Below are 18,156 nucleotides of genomic sequence, written 5' to 3'. Positions count from 1 at the left end.
CCCCGTCACATGATCGGGGGTCGGCGATGCTTCTGAATGGTAACCATAGAGGTCCTTGAGACCTCTATGGTTACTGATCGCTGGTGGCTGTGAGCGCCACCCTGTGGTCGGCGCTCACAGCACACCTGCAATTCTCCTACATAACAGCGATCTGATGATCGCTGTTATGTAGCAGAGCCGATCGGGCTATGCCTGCTTCTAGCCTCCCATGGAGGCTATAGAAGCATGGCAAAAGTGAAAAAAAAAAGTTTTTAAAAATGTGAAAAAAATAAAAAAAACATAAAAGTTTAAATCACCCCCCTTTCGCCCCAATCAAAATAAATCAATAAAAAAAAAATCAAACCTACACATATTTGGTATCGCCGCGTTCAGAATCGCCCGATCTATCAATAAAAAAAAACATTAACCTGATCTCTAAATGGCGTAATGAGAAAAAAAATCGAAACGCCAGAAATACGTTTTTTTGGTCGCCGCGACATTGCATTAAAATGCAATAACGGGCGATCAAAAGAACGTATCTGCACCAAAATGCTATAATTAAAAACGCCAGCTCGGCACGCAAAAAATAAGCCCTCACCTGACCCCAGATCACGAAAAATGGAGACGCTACGAGTATCGGAAAATGGCGCAATTTTTTTTTTTTTTTTGCAAAGTTTGGAATTTTTTTTCACCACTTAGGTAAAACATAACCTAGACATGTGAGGTGTCTGTGAACTCGTACTGACCTGGAGAATCATAATGGCAGGTCAGATTCAGCATTTAGTGAACCTAGCAAAATAGGCAAGCAAAAAACAAGTGTGGGATTGCACTTTTTTTTCAATTTCACTGCACTTGGAATTTTTTTCCCGTTTTCTAGTACACGACATGGTAAAACCAATGATGTCGTTCAAAAGTACAACTCGTCCCGCAAAAAATAAGCCCTCACATGGCCAAATTGACGGAAAAATAAAAAAGTTATGGCTCTGTGAAGGAGGGGAGCGAAAAACGAAAACGGAAAAACGAAAAATCCCAAGGTCATGAAGGGGTTAAATATGAGTGTCTGAGCAAAAGGTCTGAACACTTATGACCATGTGATACTTCGGTTTTTCTTTTTTAATAAATTTGCAAAAATTTCTACATTTCTGTTTTTTTCCATTAAGATGGCGTGCAGAGTGTACATTAATGAGAAAAAAAAATAACTTTTTGAATTTACCAAATGGCTGCAATGAAAGAAAGAGTGAAAAATTGAAAAGGGTCTGAATACTTTCTGTACCCACTGTACATGGCAGGCTCCTGCAGTATGTCATGAAGAGGTTAACGTGTGTCACTCTCAATACTAGCCCTGTCACCATTGTATTCTCTTTAAGCACCTTTGAATGTTACACTGGCCCTAACGGATAGGGTTCACCGATATTTCCTACTAGGTCGCAAGTCCTAAATATGTGAGTGCCAAAACTGTAGAAAAAAAAGACATAGACCACACATCCAAAAATCATACATTGATTTAATTTCGCTAGGCATAGATTTACAAAACTGAACATGAGGTTCTTAGTTTAACATTCTGATCAGACTTTATGAAGCCCACTACCATGTCACAGTGAACCTCTCAGTGGGTCCCTAAACTAAAAAGTGCAGCATGGTGTTCAAACCATCATCGCAGCGACGATATATCACCATGGTGGGCGACCTGGTGCCTGACAGCACCCATGCTGCGAGGCTGAGTCCCCATGACTTCAGGGCACAACACCCCACAAGCACAACAGCACAGCAACAATGACCGCCACACTGCACAAACACCAGTGATTAACCCCTTTCTGACATATGACGTACTATTCCGTCGAGGTGGTATGGGCCCGTATGACCACCGATGGGATAGTACGTCATCACTGATCAACCGCCCTCATGCGGGGAGCGCAACCAATCAGGGCCGGGTGTCAGCTGACTATCTCAGCTGACATCCGGCACTATGTTCCAGGAGCGGTCACGGACCTCTCTTGGCACATTAACCCCCAGCACACTGCGAGCAAAGATGATCGCAGCGTTCCGGCGGCACAGGGAAGCAGCGCACAGGGAGGGGGCTCCCTGCGTGCTTCCCTGAGACCCTCGGAGCAACGCAATGTGATCGTGTTGCTCCGAGGGTCTCCTACCTCCTCCCTGCAGGCCCGGATCCAAAATGGTTACTTGGGGCCTTCCGGGTCCTGCAGGGAGGTGGCTTGCAAGTGCCTGCTCAGAGCAGGCGCCTGCAAGCCTCCTGCAGTGCCTGTGTGATCGCTGATCTGACACAGTGCACTGCAAAGTGTCAGATCTGCAATCTGACACTATAGCATAATGCCCCCCCTGGGGCAATGTAAAAAAGTATAATAATATATATATTTACATGTGTAAAAAAAAAAATCCCTAAATAACGAAAAAAAAATATATATATTGTTCCGATAAATACATTTATTTATCTAAATTAAAAAAAAGAAAGTACACATATTTAGTATCGCCGCGTCCGTAACGACCTGACCTATAAAACTGTCCCAGTAGTTAACCGCTTCAGTGAACACCAATAAAAAAAAAAAACGACGCTTTATTATCATACCGCCAAACTAAAAGTGGAATAACACGCGACCAAAAAGACAGATATAAATAACCATGGTACCGCTGAAAACGTCATCTTGTCCCACAAAAAACGAGCCACCACACAGCATCATCAACGAAAAAAATAAAAAAGTTATAGTCCTCAGAATAAAGCGATGCAAAAATAATTATTTTTTATATAAAATAGTTTTTATCATATAAAAGCGCCAAAACATAAAAAATAATATAAATGAAGTATCGCTGTAATCGTACCAACCCGAAGAATAAAACTGCTTTATTAATTTTACCAAACGTGGAACGGTATAAATGCCTCCCCAATAGAAATTCATGAATAGCTGGTTTTTGTTCATTCTACCTCACAAAAATCGGAAAAAAAAGCGATCAAAAAATGTCACGTGCCCGAAAATGTTACCAATAAAAGCGCCAATTCGTCCCACAAAAAAACAAGACCTCAAATGACTCTGTGGACCAAAATATGGAAATTATAGTTCTCAAAATGTGGAGAACGCAAAAACTATTTTTTGCAATAAAAAGCGTCTTTTAGTGTGTGACGGCTGCCAATCATAAAAATCCGCTAAAAACCCCGCTATAAAAGTAAATCAAACCCCCCTTCATCACCGCCTTAGTTAGGGAAAAATAATAAATTTTAAAAAAATGTATTTATTTCCATTTTACGATTAGGATTAGGGTTGGAGCTAAAGTTAGGGTTGGGGCTAAAGTTAGGGTTAGGGTTGTGGTTAAAGATAGGGTTGGGGTTAGGATTAGGGTTGGGGCTAAAATTAGGGTTCGGGTTCGAGTTAGGGTTGGGGCTAAAGTTAGGGTTGGGGCTTAAGTCAGGGTTGGGGCTAAAGTTAGTGTTTGGATTACATTTACGGTTGGTATTAGGGTTGGGATTAGGGTTAGGGGTGTGGTTAGGGTTATGGTTGGGATTAGGGTTAGGGGTGTGTTTGGGATAGGGTTTGTTAGAATTGGGGGTTTCCACTGTTTAGGCACATCAGGGGCTCTCCAATGGTGTCCAATCTCAATTCCAGCCAATTCTGCATTGAAAAAGTAAAACCGTGCTCCTTCCTTTCCGATCTCACCCGTGCGCCCAAACAGGGGTTTACCCCAACATATGGGGTATCAGCGTACTCAGGACAAATTGGACAACTTTTGGGGTCCAATTTCTCCTGTTACCCTTGGGAAAATACAAAACTGGGGGCTAAAAAATAATTTTTGTGGAAAAAAAAAATAATTTTTATTTTCACGGCTCTGCATTATAAACTCTAGTGAAACACTTGGGGGTGCAAAGTTCTCACAACACATCTAGATAAAGTTCCTCGGGGGGTCTAGTTTCCAATATGGGGTCACTTGTGGGGGGTTTCTACTGTTTAGGTACATCAGGGGCTCTGAAAATACAATGTGATGCCTGCAGACCAATCCATCTAAGTCTGCATTCCAAACTGCGCGCCTTCCCTTCCGAGCTCTGCCATGCGCCCAAATGGTGGTTTCCCCCACATTGGGGTATCAGCGTACTCAGGACAAATTGGACAACAACTTTTGGGGTCCAGTTTCTCCTGTTACCCTTAGGAAAATACAAAACTGGGGGCTAAAAAATATTTTTTGTGGAAAAAAAAAAGAATTTTTATTTTCATGGCTCTGGGTTATAAACTGTAGTGAAACACTTGGAGGTTCAAAGTTTTCACAACACATCTAGATAAGTTTACTCCCACATATGGGGTATCAGCGTACTCAGGACAAATTGCACAACAACTTTTAGGGTCCTGTTTCTTTTGTTACCCTTGGGAAAAAAAAAATTGGGGGCAAAAGGATTTTTGTGAAAAAATGTGATTTTTTATTTTTACGGTTCTACATTATAAACTGTGAAGCACTTGGTGGGTCAAAGTGCTCACCACACATCTAGATAAGTTCCTTAGGAGGTCTACTTTCCAAAATGGTGTCACTTGTGGGGGGTTTCAATGTTTAGGCACATCAGGGGCTCTCAAAACGCGACATTGCATCCCATCTCAATTCCAGTCAATTTTGCATTGAAAAGTCAAATGGTGCTCCTTCCCTTCCGAGCTCTGCCATTCGCCCAAATTGTGGTTTGGTTTACCCCCACATATAGGGTATCAGCGTATTCAGGACAAATTGCACAACAACTGTTGGGGTCCAATTTCTCCTGTTACCCTTGGTAAAATAAAACAAATTGGAGCTGAAGTAAGTTTTTTGTGAAAAAAAGTTAAATGTTCATTTTTTTTTTAAACATTCCAAAAATTCCTGTGAAACACTTGAAGGGTTAAAAAACTTCTTGAATGTGGTTTTGAGTAGCTTGAGATGTGCAGTTTTTAGAATGGTGTCACACTTGGGTATTTTCTATGATAAAGACCCCTCAAAGTGACTTCAAATGTGACTTGGTCCCTAAAAAAATGGTGTTGTAAAAATGAGAAATTGCTGGTCACCTTTTAACCCTTATAACTCCCTAACAAACAAAAAAAATGTTGGTTCCAAAATTGTGCTGATGTAAAGTAGACATGTGGGAAATGTTACTTATTAAGTATTTTGTGTGACATATCTCTGTGATTTAAGGACATAAAAATTCAAAGTTGGAAAATTGCAAAATTTTCAAAATGTTCGCCACATTTCCGTTTGTTCACAAATAAACGCAGGTAATATCAAATAAATGTTACCACTATTATGACGTACAATATGTCACAAGAAAACAATGTCAGAATCATCAGGACCCGTTGAAGCGTTCCAGAGTTATAACCCCCTGCTCACAATATGTACCATATGTCTAAACTGGAAGTAACATCTCAGTTCACTCAGGGTCTTCTTTTAGGAATGACAGGTGTTTTTCTCTGGCCGCCGATCAACATCTGACTTTTATGGCTTGATCTGCGAAGTCGGTCTTCAATGCTTTACCTAAAAAGACAGTCTTTGGTGCTTGAACTACATAGTCGAGACGTCCCCAGGATCAGACCGCTCTAAGGTACAATGAGCACAATATCTTCCACGAGCCCGTCCTTTTGCCCTGACTTGTGCTTCACGGTCCTGGCCTTTTATATTTAGCAACTGTGTCACAGATGTCACTTGACCCGGTGTCCCCCTCAAATTATTTCATCTAGGGAACACACTCTCCGTCCTTCAGTTCCTGCCTATACAGTGCAGCCAGCAGATGGTGGCATTTACTTGCAGGTGCTGTGCAATGTTGACTGAATGCATCTTCCATTTGCCACCCCTTTACAACTGAATACAGATTTGATAGAATTTTGATTGAATTGAGATTGAAAGGTCAGTCCAGAGGAAGAAGCACAATTCTCTGATAATATATATTGCATTTTCATTAGTATTCTTGATTAACAAACTTAAAATTAAAATGACAAGTTACTCTTTGAATACTGTGCAATTTATGTTCTAGCAACACTGAAGTATATAATGCCACCTAGACTGATATACAACCAGTTCCACATTTTGTGTCACTTTTAAATCTTCTTTAATCATCTTCATTTTTTACAACAACACAAATGTACCCCAATTTACATCTTTGTAAGGAAATATGCTTATAAGCAGCCAGGTGTTCAATGACTATACGAAATAATCCTTCCTCACAATGCAATGTATAATCTGTGTTATAAAGATCCATAGAGGCTCAGATACACTGCTACATATTATTCACTAACTTCTTTAGTAACTTTATTCTAGATGTTAATGTAAAAGTTCTCATAGAAGCCAAGGCAATAAACATTTAAAATGTGGCCCTGATGATAATAATCTTTATTTTTATATAGCGCTCACAATCTAAATTCCCTATCAGTATGTCTTTGGAATGTGGGAGGAAACCGGAGAACCCGGAGGAAACCCACGCAAACACGGAGAGAACATACAAACTCTTTGCAGATGTTGTCCTTGGTGGGGCTTGAACCCAGGACTCCAGCGCTGCAAGGCTGCTGTGCTAACCACTGCGCCACCGTGCTGCCCATATGTCCAGTAATGTCCAGTGGTGGAGAACAGAGACCGAGCCCGGAATCTGCCTCGTTCTGCAGTAGGAAACTCACTTATTCAGTAAGTGCATCTAGCTGCTGAATGTCCAGTAATGTCATATCCAGTGGTGGAGAACAGAGACCGAGACTGTAATCTGCCTTGTTCTGCAGTAGGAAACTCACTTATTCAGTAAGTGCATCTAGCTGCTGAATATCCAGTAATGTCATATCCAGTGGTGGAAAACAGAGACCAAGCCCGTAATCTGCCTCGTTCTGCAGTAGGAAACTCACTTATTCAGTGAGTGCATCTAGCTGCTTGCTGCTGAATGTCCAGTAATGTTACATCCAGGGGTGGAGGACAGAGACCAAGTCTGGAATCTGCCTCGTTCTGCAGTAGGAAACTCACTTATTCAGTGAGTGCATCTAGCTGCTTGCTGCTGAATGTCCAGTAATGGTACATCCAGGGGTGGAGGACAGAGACCGAGCCCGGAATCTGCCTCGTTCTGCAGTAGGAAACTCACTTATTCAGTGAGTGCATCTAGCTGCTTGCTGCTGAATGTCCAGTAATGGTACATCCAGGGGTGGAGGACAGAGACCGAGCCCGGAATCTGCCTCGTTCTGCAGTAGGAAACTCACTTATTCAGTGAGTGCATCTAGCTGCTTGCTGCTGAATGTCCAGTAATGGTACATCCAGGGGTGGAGGACAGAGACCAAGTCTGGAATCTGCCTCGTTCTGCAGTAGGAAACTCACTTATTCAGTGAGTGCATCTAGCTGCTTGCTGCTGAATGTCCAGTAATGGTACATCCAGGGGTGGAGAACAGAGACCAAGTCTGGAATCTGCCTCGTTCTGCAGTAGGAAACTCACTTATTCAGTGAGTGCGTCTAGCTGTTGAATGTCCAGTAATGTCATATCCGGTGCTGATGTAAAGTCGTCTCCAGCTGGATCCCATGTTCTTTGTGGGTTCACAGCGAGACCCCGCCCTGCCTCACCTGCAAAATAAATGTCACAACATTAGCAAAACAGTAAAGATGACTATATGGATATGGAGACAGATTTTAATGAGCAAGACAGCTGGAAAAGTATATATGTCATTCATTATTTCCAGATTATATTGCTTGTGGAGACTTAAAGGAAATGCAATGCTTCCCAGGGAATCTGAATAAGTAAATGGCCTCTTCAGAGAGGAAGAGGATGTGAACTCTCTCAAATTCCCAGGGAAGAATTGTCTACACGAAGAAACCTAAACCCTTAAGCCCCATGTCAGACGTCTCTCACGCAGGAAAATCAGATCTCCTGCTTTACACTGATGAGAAGCAAACACCCCGAAACACATATCTGCAATGGGAATTTCTGCTTTGGCTTCTTTTCCTAAGTTATGTGGCAAGGTTTTTTAAAAAGTCGATAGTGACTTTTAAGATTGCTACTTGGAATAGATGGCACTACTGTTCATGTCCTCTGCCTCTCTGAAGAGGCTTCTTACATTATATTACAGTCTTTACAGGCAATAAACTGATCCTAGCCTTACAGGCCATCCTCTGACAGATTGACTACTAGATTATCGATTAGTCTCTTATTGAAAGGAAATGGATTTTAGAAACATTAACAGAACCAGTATGGAAACTCCCCTCTGTATCACTCTGTCTCTGTTACTTTGCTTACTGTAAGTGATAGCTGTAATTTGTGTTTAACCCCTTCTCATGTACATCACCATGGAATCAATGGTGCTATATGAATAAATAATAGTAATAATATGTTGCCGGTACCAGCTAGACTCCATACAAAGACCGGTTTTGGCTCCCAGTCTGAAGCTTTAGCTTGCACAATTAAAAATATCGCTATCAACATTAAGGTCTGGAGTGATCAATTTCTAACTAGTTATCCCACTGCTTGTTAATGCTAGAACATAACATACTGTATATCATTAAACATATATTTAAGTCTTAAGAACTTACTGTCGGTTTTGGCTGGGACGGGCTTCATCTTCCGAGAAGCCAGTAGGACGTTCAGATGCTTTAAGAAAAATAAGCAGAGGAGGTGGAACATGTTTTTTGTCCTCTTGATGTCCTGTAAAATACACTGTTAGTGAGACTAGTTGATCATGAAAAGAACATTGATTCTACTCTACAGCCATCCTGGGATTGGAGACCCCAAGCATACTAGGAAATGACTTAAGGGGAAACTGTCACCATGAAAACACAGTTCTATCTGCAGACATCATATAATAGATCTGGGGGATGAGTAGATTCATATATAATGTAGTTGTGTGAGAAAACATTCAGTGTTACCTGTGTTTTAATCATTGGTTCCTTTGCTTTTTCTTGGATTTTCGGACCAATTGGCGGTACTATCACTAACTGACACATTTCTTTGTCCATGTATGTATACAGAGGTAGCTGTCAACCACGGATAGGACTGCCCACTGGACCACAAATCCCAGAAAGAGCAGAAGTTTAAATGATTAACTCCTACATGACCTATGACATATATATATACGTCATAGTTTGTGCTCTGCATTACATGCAGGCTACTATTATGAACCTTCATGTTTTTAGGCACATGAGAGCTGATCTGATCACACTGTCATGTGCCCCTAACAGCCGTGAGTGTAATCATGATCCACCCATAGCTGTTAACCTGTTAAATGCTGCTGTCAATTTACAAAACGGCTGCATTTATCATGTTCACGGCAGAAGCGCGTCACTAATCTCACCCATCGTCATGCCCGTCACATAAATACGAGGTGCCAATGGGATAGCATGACAACCCGGGGTCTGCAAGAGACCCCTGTGGTTGTCATTGCTGATCTGCTATGAGCGCCGCCCTAAGCCCAGCGCTCATAGTAAATGATCATTTCTGCTACAGGCAGCAGGGCTGAAGCGAACAGATGATTGCAGCTTCAAGTCTCCTAAATAGAGTATTGAAACAAGTAAAAAGTGGAAACAAATGTTTTTAAAAACATGAAGAGAATTAAAAAAATAAAAATTCAAATCACTCGCTTTTACCCCATTCAAAATAAAGTGATAAAACAAAAAAAATTGAATAGACACATATTTGGTATCAAAGCATTCAGAAATGTCCGAGCTATCAAAATATAAAAATAATTAATCTGATCAGTAACTAATGTAATGAGAAAAAAAAAAAAAAATCAAAATTTCAGAATTAAGTTTCTTTGGTCTCCGCAACATTGCAATAACAGGCAATCAAAAGATCATGTCTGCACCAATATGGCATCAATAAAATGTCAGCTCGATGTGCAAAAAATAAGCCCTCACCCGGCCCAAGATCCTAAAAATTGGAGACATTATGTGTGTAGGAAAATGGTGCCATTGTTTTTTTTTTTGTTTTTTTTTACAAACTTTCGATTTATTGCTCACCACTTACCGTAAATAAAAAGAACCTAGACATATTTGGTGTAAGAGAACTCAGCTGGAGAATCATAATGGCAGGTCAGTTTTAGCATTTAGTGAGCATGGTAAAAAAAAAAAAAAAACAATTCAAAAATGAAAAAAGCAAGAAGAACGGCACCAGATACAACGGTATAGATCAAGCGACCAAAACTAGTCCGATTGTTACTCAGCAGGTGGTGTTCAACACGCTTCTTGTGGTGCTCGACATCATATATATAGTCTTTGAAAAATGCGTACACCAGAGACAGAGGAAGATGTGGCACTCACCAAATCGTGTTACAATAAAAGTCCTTTATTTCGCCATTACATGGATTAAGGACGTCACTTCATAGGCTGTGGGTACGTGCGAGGGTGCATGGTCACACAGGACCTGTATGATCATGGTGTTTTTGAGGATTTCTCTCTTTTCCGCCATGGGTCCGTGAGGAGCGACATCAGTCACAATATTTGTTTTGCCCTCATGCTTTCCCGTAATGTAGAATATTGAAATTAGGTTAAAATCTCACTAAGGACAACATTTGCAAGGAGTTTGTGTGGGTTTCCTCCGGGTTCCTCCCACACTCCAAAGACATACTGAGGGGGGGATTTTGATTGTAAGCCCCAATGGGGACAGTGATAACAATGTAAGTAAAACGTTGTGGAAATAATGGCGCGACATACAGTGGGGAAAATAAGTATTTGACACACTGCCAATTCTGCAAGTTTACCCACCTACAAAGAATGGAGAGTTCTGTAATTTTTAATGTAAGTAAACTTCAACTGTGAGGCCGGCCTCACACTAGCGAGTTTTACGGACGTATGAGCGCATAAACTACGTCCGTAAAACTCGCAAAATAAACGGTACAATTATTCTCAATGGGGCTGCTCCTATTAGCCGTATATTACGGTTCAGTATTATACGGCTTTCTACGGCCGTACAAAATCGCAGCATGCTGCGTTTGTCACCGTATTGCGCAAAAAAATCACCAATGAAAGTCTATGGGGGCGAGAAAAATACGGATTCCACACTGACCAGCAGTGTGACTTGCGAGAAATACGCAGCGGTGTTAGTGAAAAGTCGGTAATTCAATTGCCGGCTTTTCATTTCTCCTGCACAAACCCGACAGGATATGAGACATGGTTTACATACAGTAAACCATCTCATATCCCTTTTTTTTTGCATATTCCACACTACTAATGTTAGTAGTGTGTATGTGCAAAATTTGGCCGCTGTAGCTGCTAAAATAAAGGGTTAAATGGCGGAAAAAATTGGCGTGGGCTCCCGCGCAATTTTCTCTGCCAGAATGGTAAAGCCAGTGACTGAGGGCAGATATTAATAGCCAGGAGAGGGTCCATGGTTATTGGCCCCCCCCGTGGCTAAAAACATCTGCCCCCAGCCACCCCAGAAAAGGCACATCTGGAAGATGCGCCTATTCTGGCACTTGGCCACTCTCTTCCCACTCCCTGTAGCGGTGGGATATGGGGTAATGAAGGGTTAATGCCACCTTGCTATTGTAAGGTGACATTAAGCCAGATTAATAATGGAGAGGCGTCAATTATGACACCTATCCATTATTAATCCAATTGTAGGAAAGGGTTAAAAAACACACACACACGATTTAAAAGTAGTTTAATGAAATAAACACAGCGGTTGTTGTAATAATTTATTGCTCTCTCAATCCATCAGGAACACCCTCGCTTGGAAAAATAATAAACGCACAAGATACATACCCTCTGATGTCAGATCACGTCCCACGATGTAATCCATCTGAAGGGGTTAACTAATATTACAGGCACGAGCTGCGATAAACCACTCGCTCGTGTCTGTAATCCCCCGGGTGCTGAAAGGAAAGCAGTGATCTATACTTACATTGAGTCGCGGTGAGGCGCCCTCTGGTGGATGTTCTCATGAACTGCAGCCTGGGAACTTTTTCCCACGCTCCAGGTCATATGAGGACATCCACCAGGGGGCGCATCACCGCGACTGAAGGAAATGTAGGTCAATGACCTACATTTCATTCATTCGCCGGGGAATTACAAGCAGGAGCACACCGCGGCATTAGCAGGGCTCCTGCCTGTAATATTAGTTAACCCCTTCAGATGGATTACATCGTGGGACGTGATCTGACATCAGAGGGTATGTATCTTGTGCGTTTATTATTTTTCCAAGCGAGGGTGTTCCTGATGGATTGAGAGAACAATAAATTATTACAACAACCGCTGTGTTTATTTCATTAAAATACTTTTAAATCATGTGTGTGTGTGTTTTTTAACCCTTTCCTACAATTGGATTAATAATGGATAGGTGTCATAATTGACGCCTCTCCATTATTAATCTGGCTTAATGTCACCTTACAATAGCAAGGTGGCATTAACCCTTCATTACCCCATATCCCACCTCTACAGGGAGTGGGAAGAGAGTGGCCAAGTGCCAGAATAGGCGCATCTTCCAGATGTGCCTTTTCTGGGGTGGCTGGGGGCAGATGTTTTTAGCCACGGGGGGGCCAATAACCATGGACCCTCTCCTGGCTATTAATATCTGCCCTCAGTCACTGGCTTTACCGCTCTGGCGGAGAAAATTGCGCGGGAGCCCACGCCAATTTTTTCCGCCATTTAACCCTTTATTTTAGCAGCTACAGCGCTGAAATTTTGCACATACACACTACTAACATTAGTAGTGTGGAATATGCAAAAGAAAAGGGGATATGAGATGGTTTACTGTATGTAAACCATGTCTCATATCCTGTCGGGTTTGTGCAGGAGAAATGAAAAGCCGGCAATTGAATTACCGGCTTTTCACAGCTATCGCGCTGAATGAAATCTAAATACAGAATATATATATATGTGTCTCAATGACATATATATATATATATATATACTGTATATATGTTTTCCCTAACATTTGAGCACATAAATCCATTAGATGTCGGTTTTGCAAGCCTGCGCGAAAATCTCGCAGTACGGATGCCATACGGATTACATACGGAGGATGCCATGCGCAAAATACGCTGACACACCCTGACTACGGATCACTATTTTGGGAACATTTCTCCGTATTACGGCCGTAGTACGGACGTAAAAAACGGACCGTATTGTCTTACGCCGAGTGTGAGGCCGGCCTGAGAGAGAGAATCTTAAAAAAATCCAGAAAATCACATTGTATGATTTTTGCATAATTAATTAGCATTTTATTGTATGAAATAAGTATTTGTTACAATAGAAGAACATAACTTAATATTTGCTACAGAAACCTTTATTTGCAATTACAGAGGTCACATGTAGTAGTTCTTTCCCGAGTTTGCACACACTGCAGCAGGGATGTTGGCCCACTCCTCCATACAGATCTTCTTCAGATCTGCCAAGTTTCGGCAATGGTGGAGAGGTTGGAGTGTGATTGATTGAGTGTGTGGACAAGTGTCTTTTATACAGATAACAAGTTCAAACAGGTGCAAATAATACAGGTAATGAGTGTAGAGTAGGAGAAATTCTTAAAGAAAAACTAACAGTTCTCCGAGAGCCAGAATTCTTGCTGGTTGGTAGGTGATCAAATACTTATTTCATACAATAAAATGCAAATCAATGATGTAAAAATCATAAACTAAATCTAGAAAATCACATTGTAAGATTCTGTCTCTCACAGCAGTTGAAATGTACCTATGGTAATAATTACAGACCTCTCCATTCGATGTAGTTGGGAAGACTTGCAAAATTGGTATTGCATCAAATACTTATATTCCCCACTGTAAGTGAGATAAATATATAAAATAAACATCATATAAATGTTATAACCTCTAACTGGTACAGTGATGTATTAAAAAGATGGACCAAACCAGTAGAGTTACCTCTGTGTCTAGGGTTTATTCACTGACATTTTCCTTTAAGAGACTTTTTTTATAAAGGCGTTTTCCCATTAAATTTGTCATAAAAGTCCTGAGTACTTACTGTCAGAGTTGACGCTCGCGTTCTGATATGAGTTGAATTTGGCGACCAGGTCACTAACCCGACCGGGAGGGTTTCTGATGTTTTTGAGCTCGTCCCTTTTTTCAGCCCAGCGTCCGCGAGGAGCTTCATGCTTTCCAATATTTAGCTTATTCTCATGTTTTCCTGTAACAGAAACCACAGAAATCAGTATTTTGATAATAAACACTTCTCTATGTTTCCCATAGATTATTACCTCTACGTCTACGGATCTTTTACCGACAAGATTCTTTAAGAGACGATTTTTACAAGGTTGTTTTTCTTTTCATTGCGTTTCTAATATGTTTTCAGAAGGGGAGAAAAAACAGAAACGCAAAAAGGGAAAACCTCAATGACGTGAAGGGATTAAAAAATGGGTTTTACTGAATCTTTCCTCACAAAACTATATCTCAATGTACTCCGCTTCCTCAGCTCTCTAATATGGAACCTGCATTTTAAACTGTATTTTCTTGATGACAGGTTCTCTGTAAAGGAGACTGTTCATCATAAATGTTTCTTGCTGAACTGGACACATGATGTAATATGGGCAGTAAAGTGGAATAAAACTTTTTTTAAAATTTGCCTCAGTTAAGTAGATATTAGTAATCAAAATACTTGTTGTTACTAAGGTAACTTTTGTGAAATCAGAGTGGGAATTGCCAGAGAGTTTTCACTGGGGGTGTACTTCTTTTCCCTCTATGACACTGGCCACATCTAGAATATGGGATCCACTTTACGGCTGCACATTTAAAAGAGGATATTCAGAAATTAGAATTAGTTCAAAAGTGGGAAATTAGATTATTACATGGGATGGAAGGCCTCTCATATGATGAGAGGTGGAAAAGTTGGGCTTCTTACATGAGATCTCATTAACATATATAATATATGTGTGTGGTCAATACAAAGGTTTAGCACATGACTTATTCTTTGCAAGGACCATACTTAGGACTAGGGGGCACTCATTACCGATGTAAGAAAAATAATAATTGCAGCTAATTAGGAAAGTGTTCTTTACAGTTAGAGCAGTCAGATTTTGGAATGCCGACCACAAGAGGTAGTAATGGCAGACACTATAACCACTTTTAAAAAAGAGCTGGATGATTTCCTCAATACACATAACATTGTGGGTTATAGTTAATTTAGTGACAAAATACACAATTGGTGGAGAAAGGTTGAACTTGATGGACCTAAGCCCTTTTCAACCTATGAAAAAAAGCATAAGCAACAAGCAACACATCAGAAAAAGAACACAGCCCCACTATAGCTTAGAGCAGGTTTCTCAATGTGTGAGATGTGAGGATACAGCCCTAATCTCCTGATCTATCCTCCTGCATGAGTCAGTGTGGAGGCAGAGGCAGCACAACTGAGTTTATCTGTGTCACATTACAAACCCTTCTATCAGCAATTATCCTTCTTTGATAGCACAGTCAACATCTCTGCTGTCCTGCCTCTTCCCCAAACTGTCTGTCCAGAGATGCATCAGTCATCACACTAATGTCTAATGCAAAAATAACAAAATCATTTTATTTCACTCTGCACTCACTATTACATCATGTGACCAGTTCAACCAGAAAACTTTAGTGAAAAGTCCTCTTTAAACTGCAAATCAATAACATATTGCTATAAAAACCAAATGTTTATTTTATGCAACCAAAGAAAGTTAGAATAGCATCTGTTTTGGGGTTTAGGGTGGGTGATGTCAGCAATCTTTTCTATCAGGGTCAAAGCAAAATTAGTTTACTGTCAGGGGCGGTGACCGCGTCCTCATCTGGGCCCATGTTCATTACTTCATCATTGGCATCAAGCATAGGGATCATGGTGTTTTTGAGGATTTCTCTCTTTTCCGCCATGGGTCCGTGAGGAGCGACATCAGTCACAATATTTGTTTTGCCCTCATGCTTTCCCGTAATGTAGAATATTGAAATTAGGTTAAAATCTCACTAAGGACAACATTTGCAAGGAGTTTGTGTGGGTTTCCTCCGGGTTCCTCCCACACTCCAAAGACATACTGAGGGGGAATTTTGATTGTAAGCCCCAATGGGGACAGTAATAACAATGTAAGTAAAACGTTGTGGAAATAATGGCGCTACATACAGTGGGGAAAATAAGTATTTGACACACTGCCAATTCTGCAAGTTTACCCACCCGCAAAGAATGGAGAGTTCTGTAATTTGTATTGTAAGTAAACTTCAACTGTGAGAGAGAGAATCTTAAAAAAATCCAGAAAATCACATTGTATGATTTTTGCATAATTAATTAGCATTTTATTGTATGAAATAAGTATTTGTTACAATAGAAGAACAGAACTTAATATTTGCTACAGAAACCTTTATTTACAATTACAGAGGTCACATGTAGTAGTTCTTTCCCGAGTTTGCACACACTGCAGCAAGGATGTTGGCCCACTCCTCCATACAGATCTTCTCCAGATCTGCCAAGTTTCGGCAATGGTGGAGAGGTTGGAGTGTGATTGATTGAGTGTGTGGACAGGTGTCTTTTATACAGATAACAAGTTCAAACAGGTGCAAATAATACAGGTAATGAGTGTAGAGTAGGAGAAATTCTTAAAGAAAAACTAACAGTTCTCCGAGAGCCAGAATTCTTGCTGGTTGGTAGGTGATCAAATACTTATTTCATGCAATAAAATGCAAATCAATTATATAAAAATCATAAACTAAATCCAGAAAATCACATTGTAAGATTCTGTGTCTCACAGGTGAAGTGTACCTATGGTAATAATTACATACCTCTCCATTCTTTGTAGTTGGGAAAACTTGCAAAATTGGCATTGCATCAAATACTTATATTCCCCACTGTAAGTGAGATAAATATATAAAATAAACATCATAGGCTACGTTCACATTTGCGTTGTGCGCCGCAGCGTCGTCGCCGCAACAAAACGCATGCGTCGTGCGGCCCTATCTTTAACATTGGGGCCGCATGGCTCCGCATGTACATGCGTTGTCATGCGTTTTGGTGCGTTGTACGCCGCATGCGGCGTTAGGGTGCACCTGTCAGGGCGCGGCAAACGCAACATGTTGCATTTTTTTGGCAGCGCAGACTTTTTAAAAAACGCATGCGTCGTGTTTGCGTCGCTTTTGCGTCGTCGATGCGCCTTTTTTCCCATTGATTTGTATTGACAACGCAGACGACGCAAGTACTTGCGTCGTGGTGCGTTGTACGACGCATGCGTTTTCCAATAAAAAATGCAAAACATTGTCTAGACTTTGGGGGGGCGCATGCGGCGCAAAACGCTGCGTTTTTTGTTCAAAACGCAACTGCGTTTTTGTTTGCGTTGTGCGTTGCGGCGCCGACGCTGCGGCGCACAACGCAAATGTGAACGTAGCCATCCATATAAATGTTATAACCTCTAACTGGTACAGTGATGTATTAAAAAGATGGACCAAACCAGTAGAGTTACCTCTATGTCTAGGGTTTATTCACTGACATTTTCCTTTAAGAGACTTTTTTTTATAAAGGCGTTTTCCCATTAAATTTGTCATAAAAGTGCTGAGTACTTACTGTCAGAGTTGACGATTGCGTTCTGATGTGACTTGAATTTGATGATTACATCACCAACCCGAATGGGAGAGAGTTTGATGTTTTTGAAATTGTCACTTTTTTCAGCCAAGCTTCGAGGAGATTCATCATTTCCAATATTTAGCTTATTCTCATGTTTTCCTGTAACAGAAACCACAGAAATCAGTATTTTGATAATAAACACTTCTCTATGTTTCCCATAGATTATTACCTCTACGTCTACGGATCTTTTACCGACAAGATCCTTTAAGAGACGATTTTTACAAGGTTGTTTTTCTTTTCATTGCGTTTCTAATATATTTTCAGAAGGGGAGAAAAAACAGAAACGCAAAAAGGGAAAACCTCAATGTCGTGAAGGGATTAAAAAATGGGTTTTACTGAATCTTTCCTCACAAAACTATATCTCAATGTACTCCGCTTCCTCAGCTCTCTAATATGGAACCTGCATTTTAAACTGTATTTTCTTGATGACAGGTTCTCTGTAAAGGAGACTGTTCATCATAAATGTTTCTTGTTGAACTGGACACATGATGTAATATGGGCAGTAAAGTGGAATAAAACTTTTTTAAAAATTTGCCTCAGTTAAGTAGATATTAGTAATCAAAATACTTGTTGTTACTAAGGTAACTTTTGTGAAATCAGAGTGGGAATTGCCAGAGAGTTTTCACTGGGGGTGTACTTCTTTTCCCTCTATGACACTGGCCACATCTAGAATATGGGATCCACTTTTAGGCTACTTTCACACTA

General features: G+C 40.7%; 1 protein-coding gene across 1 annotated transcript in view; it reads right to left on the bottom strand.

Annotated features, from left to right (window-relative positions):
* The window catches only part of LOC143804465 (DNA-directed RNA polymerase I subunit RPA2-like), a 106,972-nt gene extending 89,447 nt beyond the window's left edge, over window positions 1–17,525 (bottom strand). Inside the window, 3 exon segments of the mRNA XM_077282581.1 lie at window positions 8,479–8,590; window positions 13,855–14,016; window positions 17,392–17,525. Of these exon segments, the coding sequence (XP_077138696.1) occupies window positions 8,479–8,590; window positions 13,855–13,983 (241 nt within the window). The 5' untranslated portion in view covers window positions 13,984–14,016; window positions 17,392–17,525.
* Window positions 17,526–18,156: the final 631 nt, after the last annotated feature.

The sequence above is a fragment of the Ranitomeya variabilis genome, chromosome 2 (assembly GCF_051348905.1).
Source record: "Ranitomeya variabilis isolate aRanVar5 chromosome 2, aRanVar5.hap1, whole genome shotgun sequence".
Taxonomy (NCBI): domain Eukaryota; kingdom Metazoa; phylum Chordata; class Amphibia; order Anura; family Dendrobatidae; genus Ranitomeya; species Ranitomeya variabilis.
The sequence above is the reverse complement of the archived record's forward strand: the minus strand, read 5'-3'. Positions and strand labels throughout refer to the sequence as shown.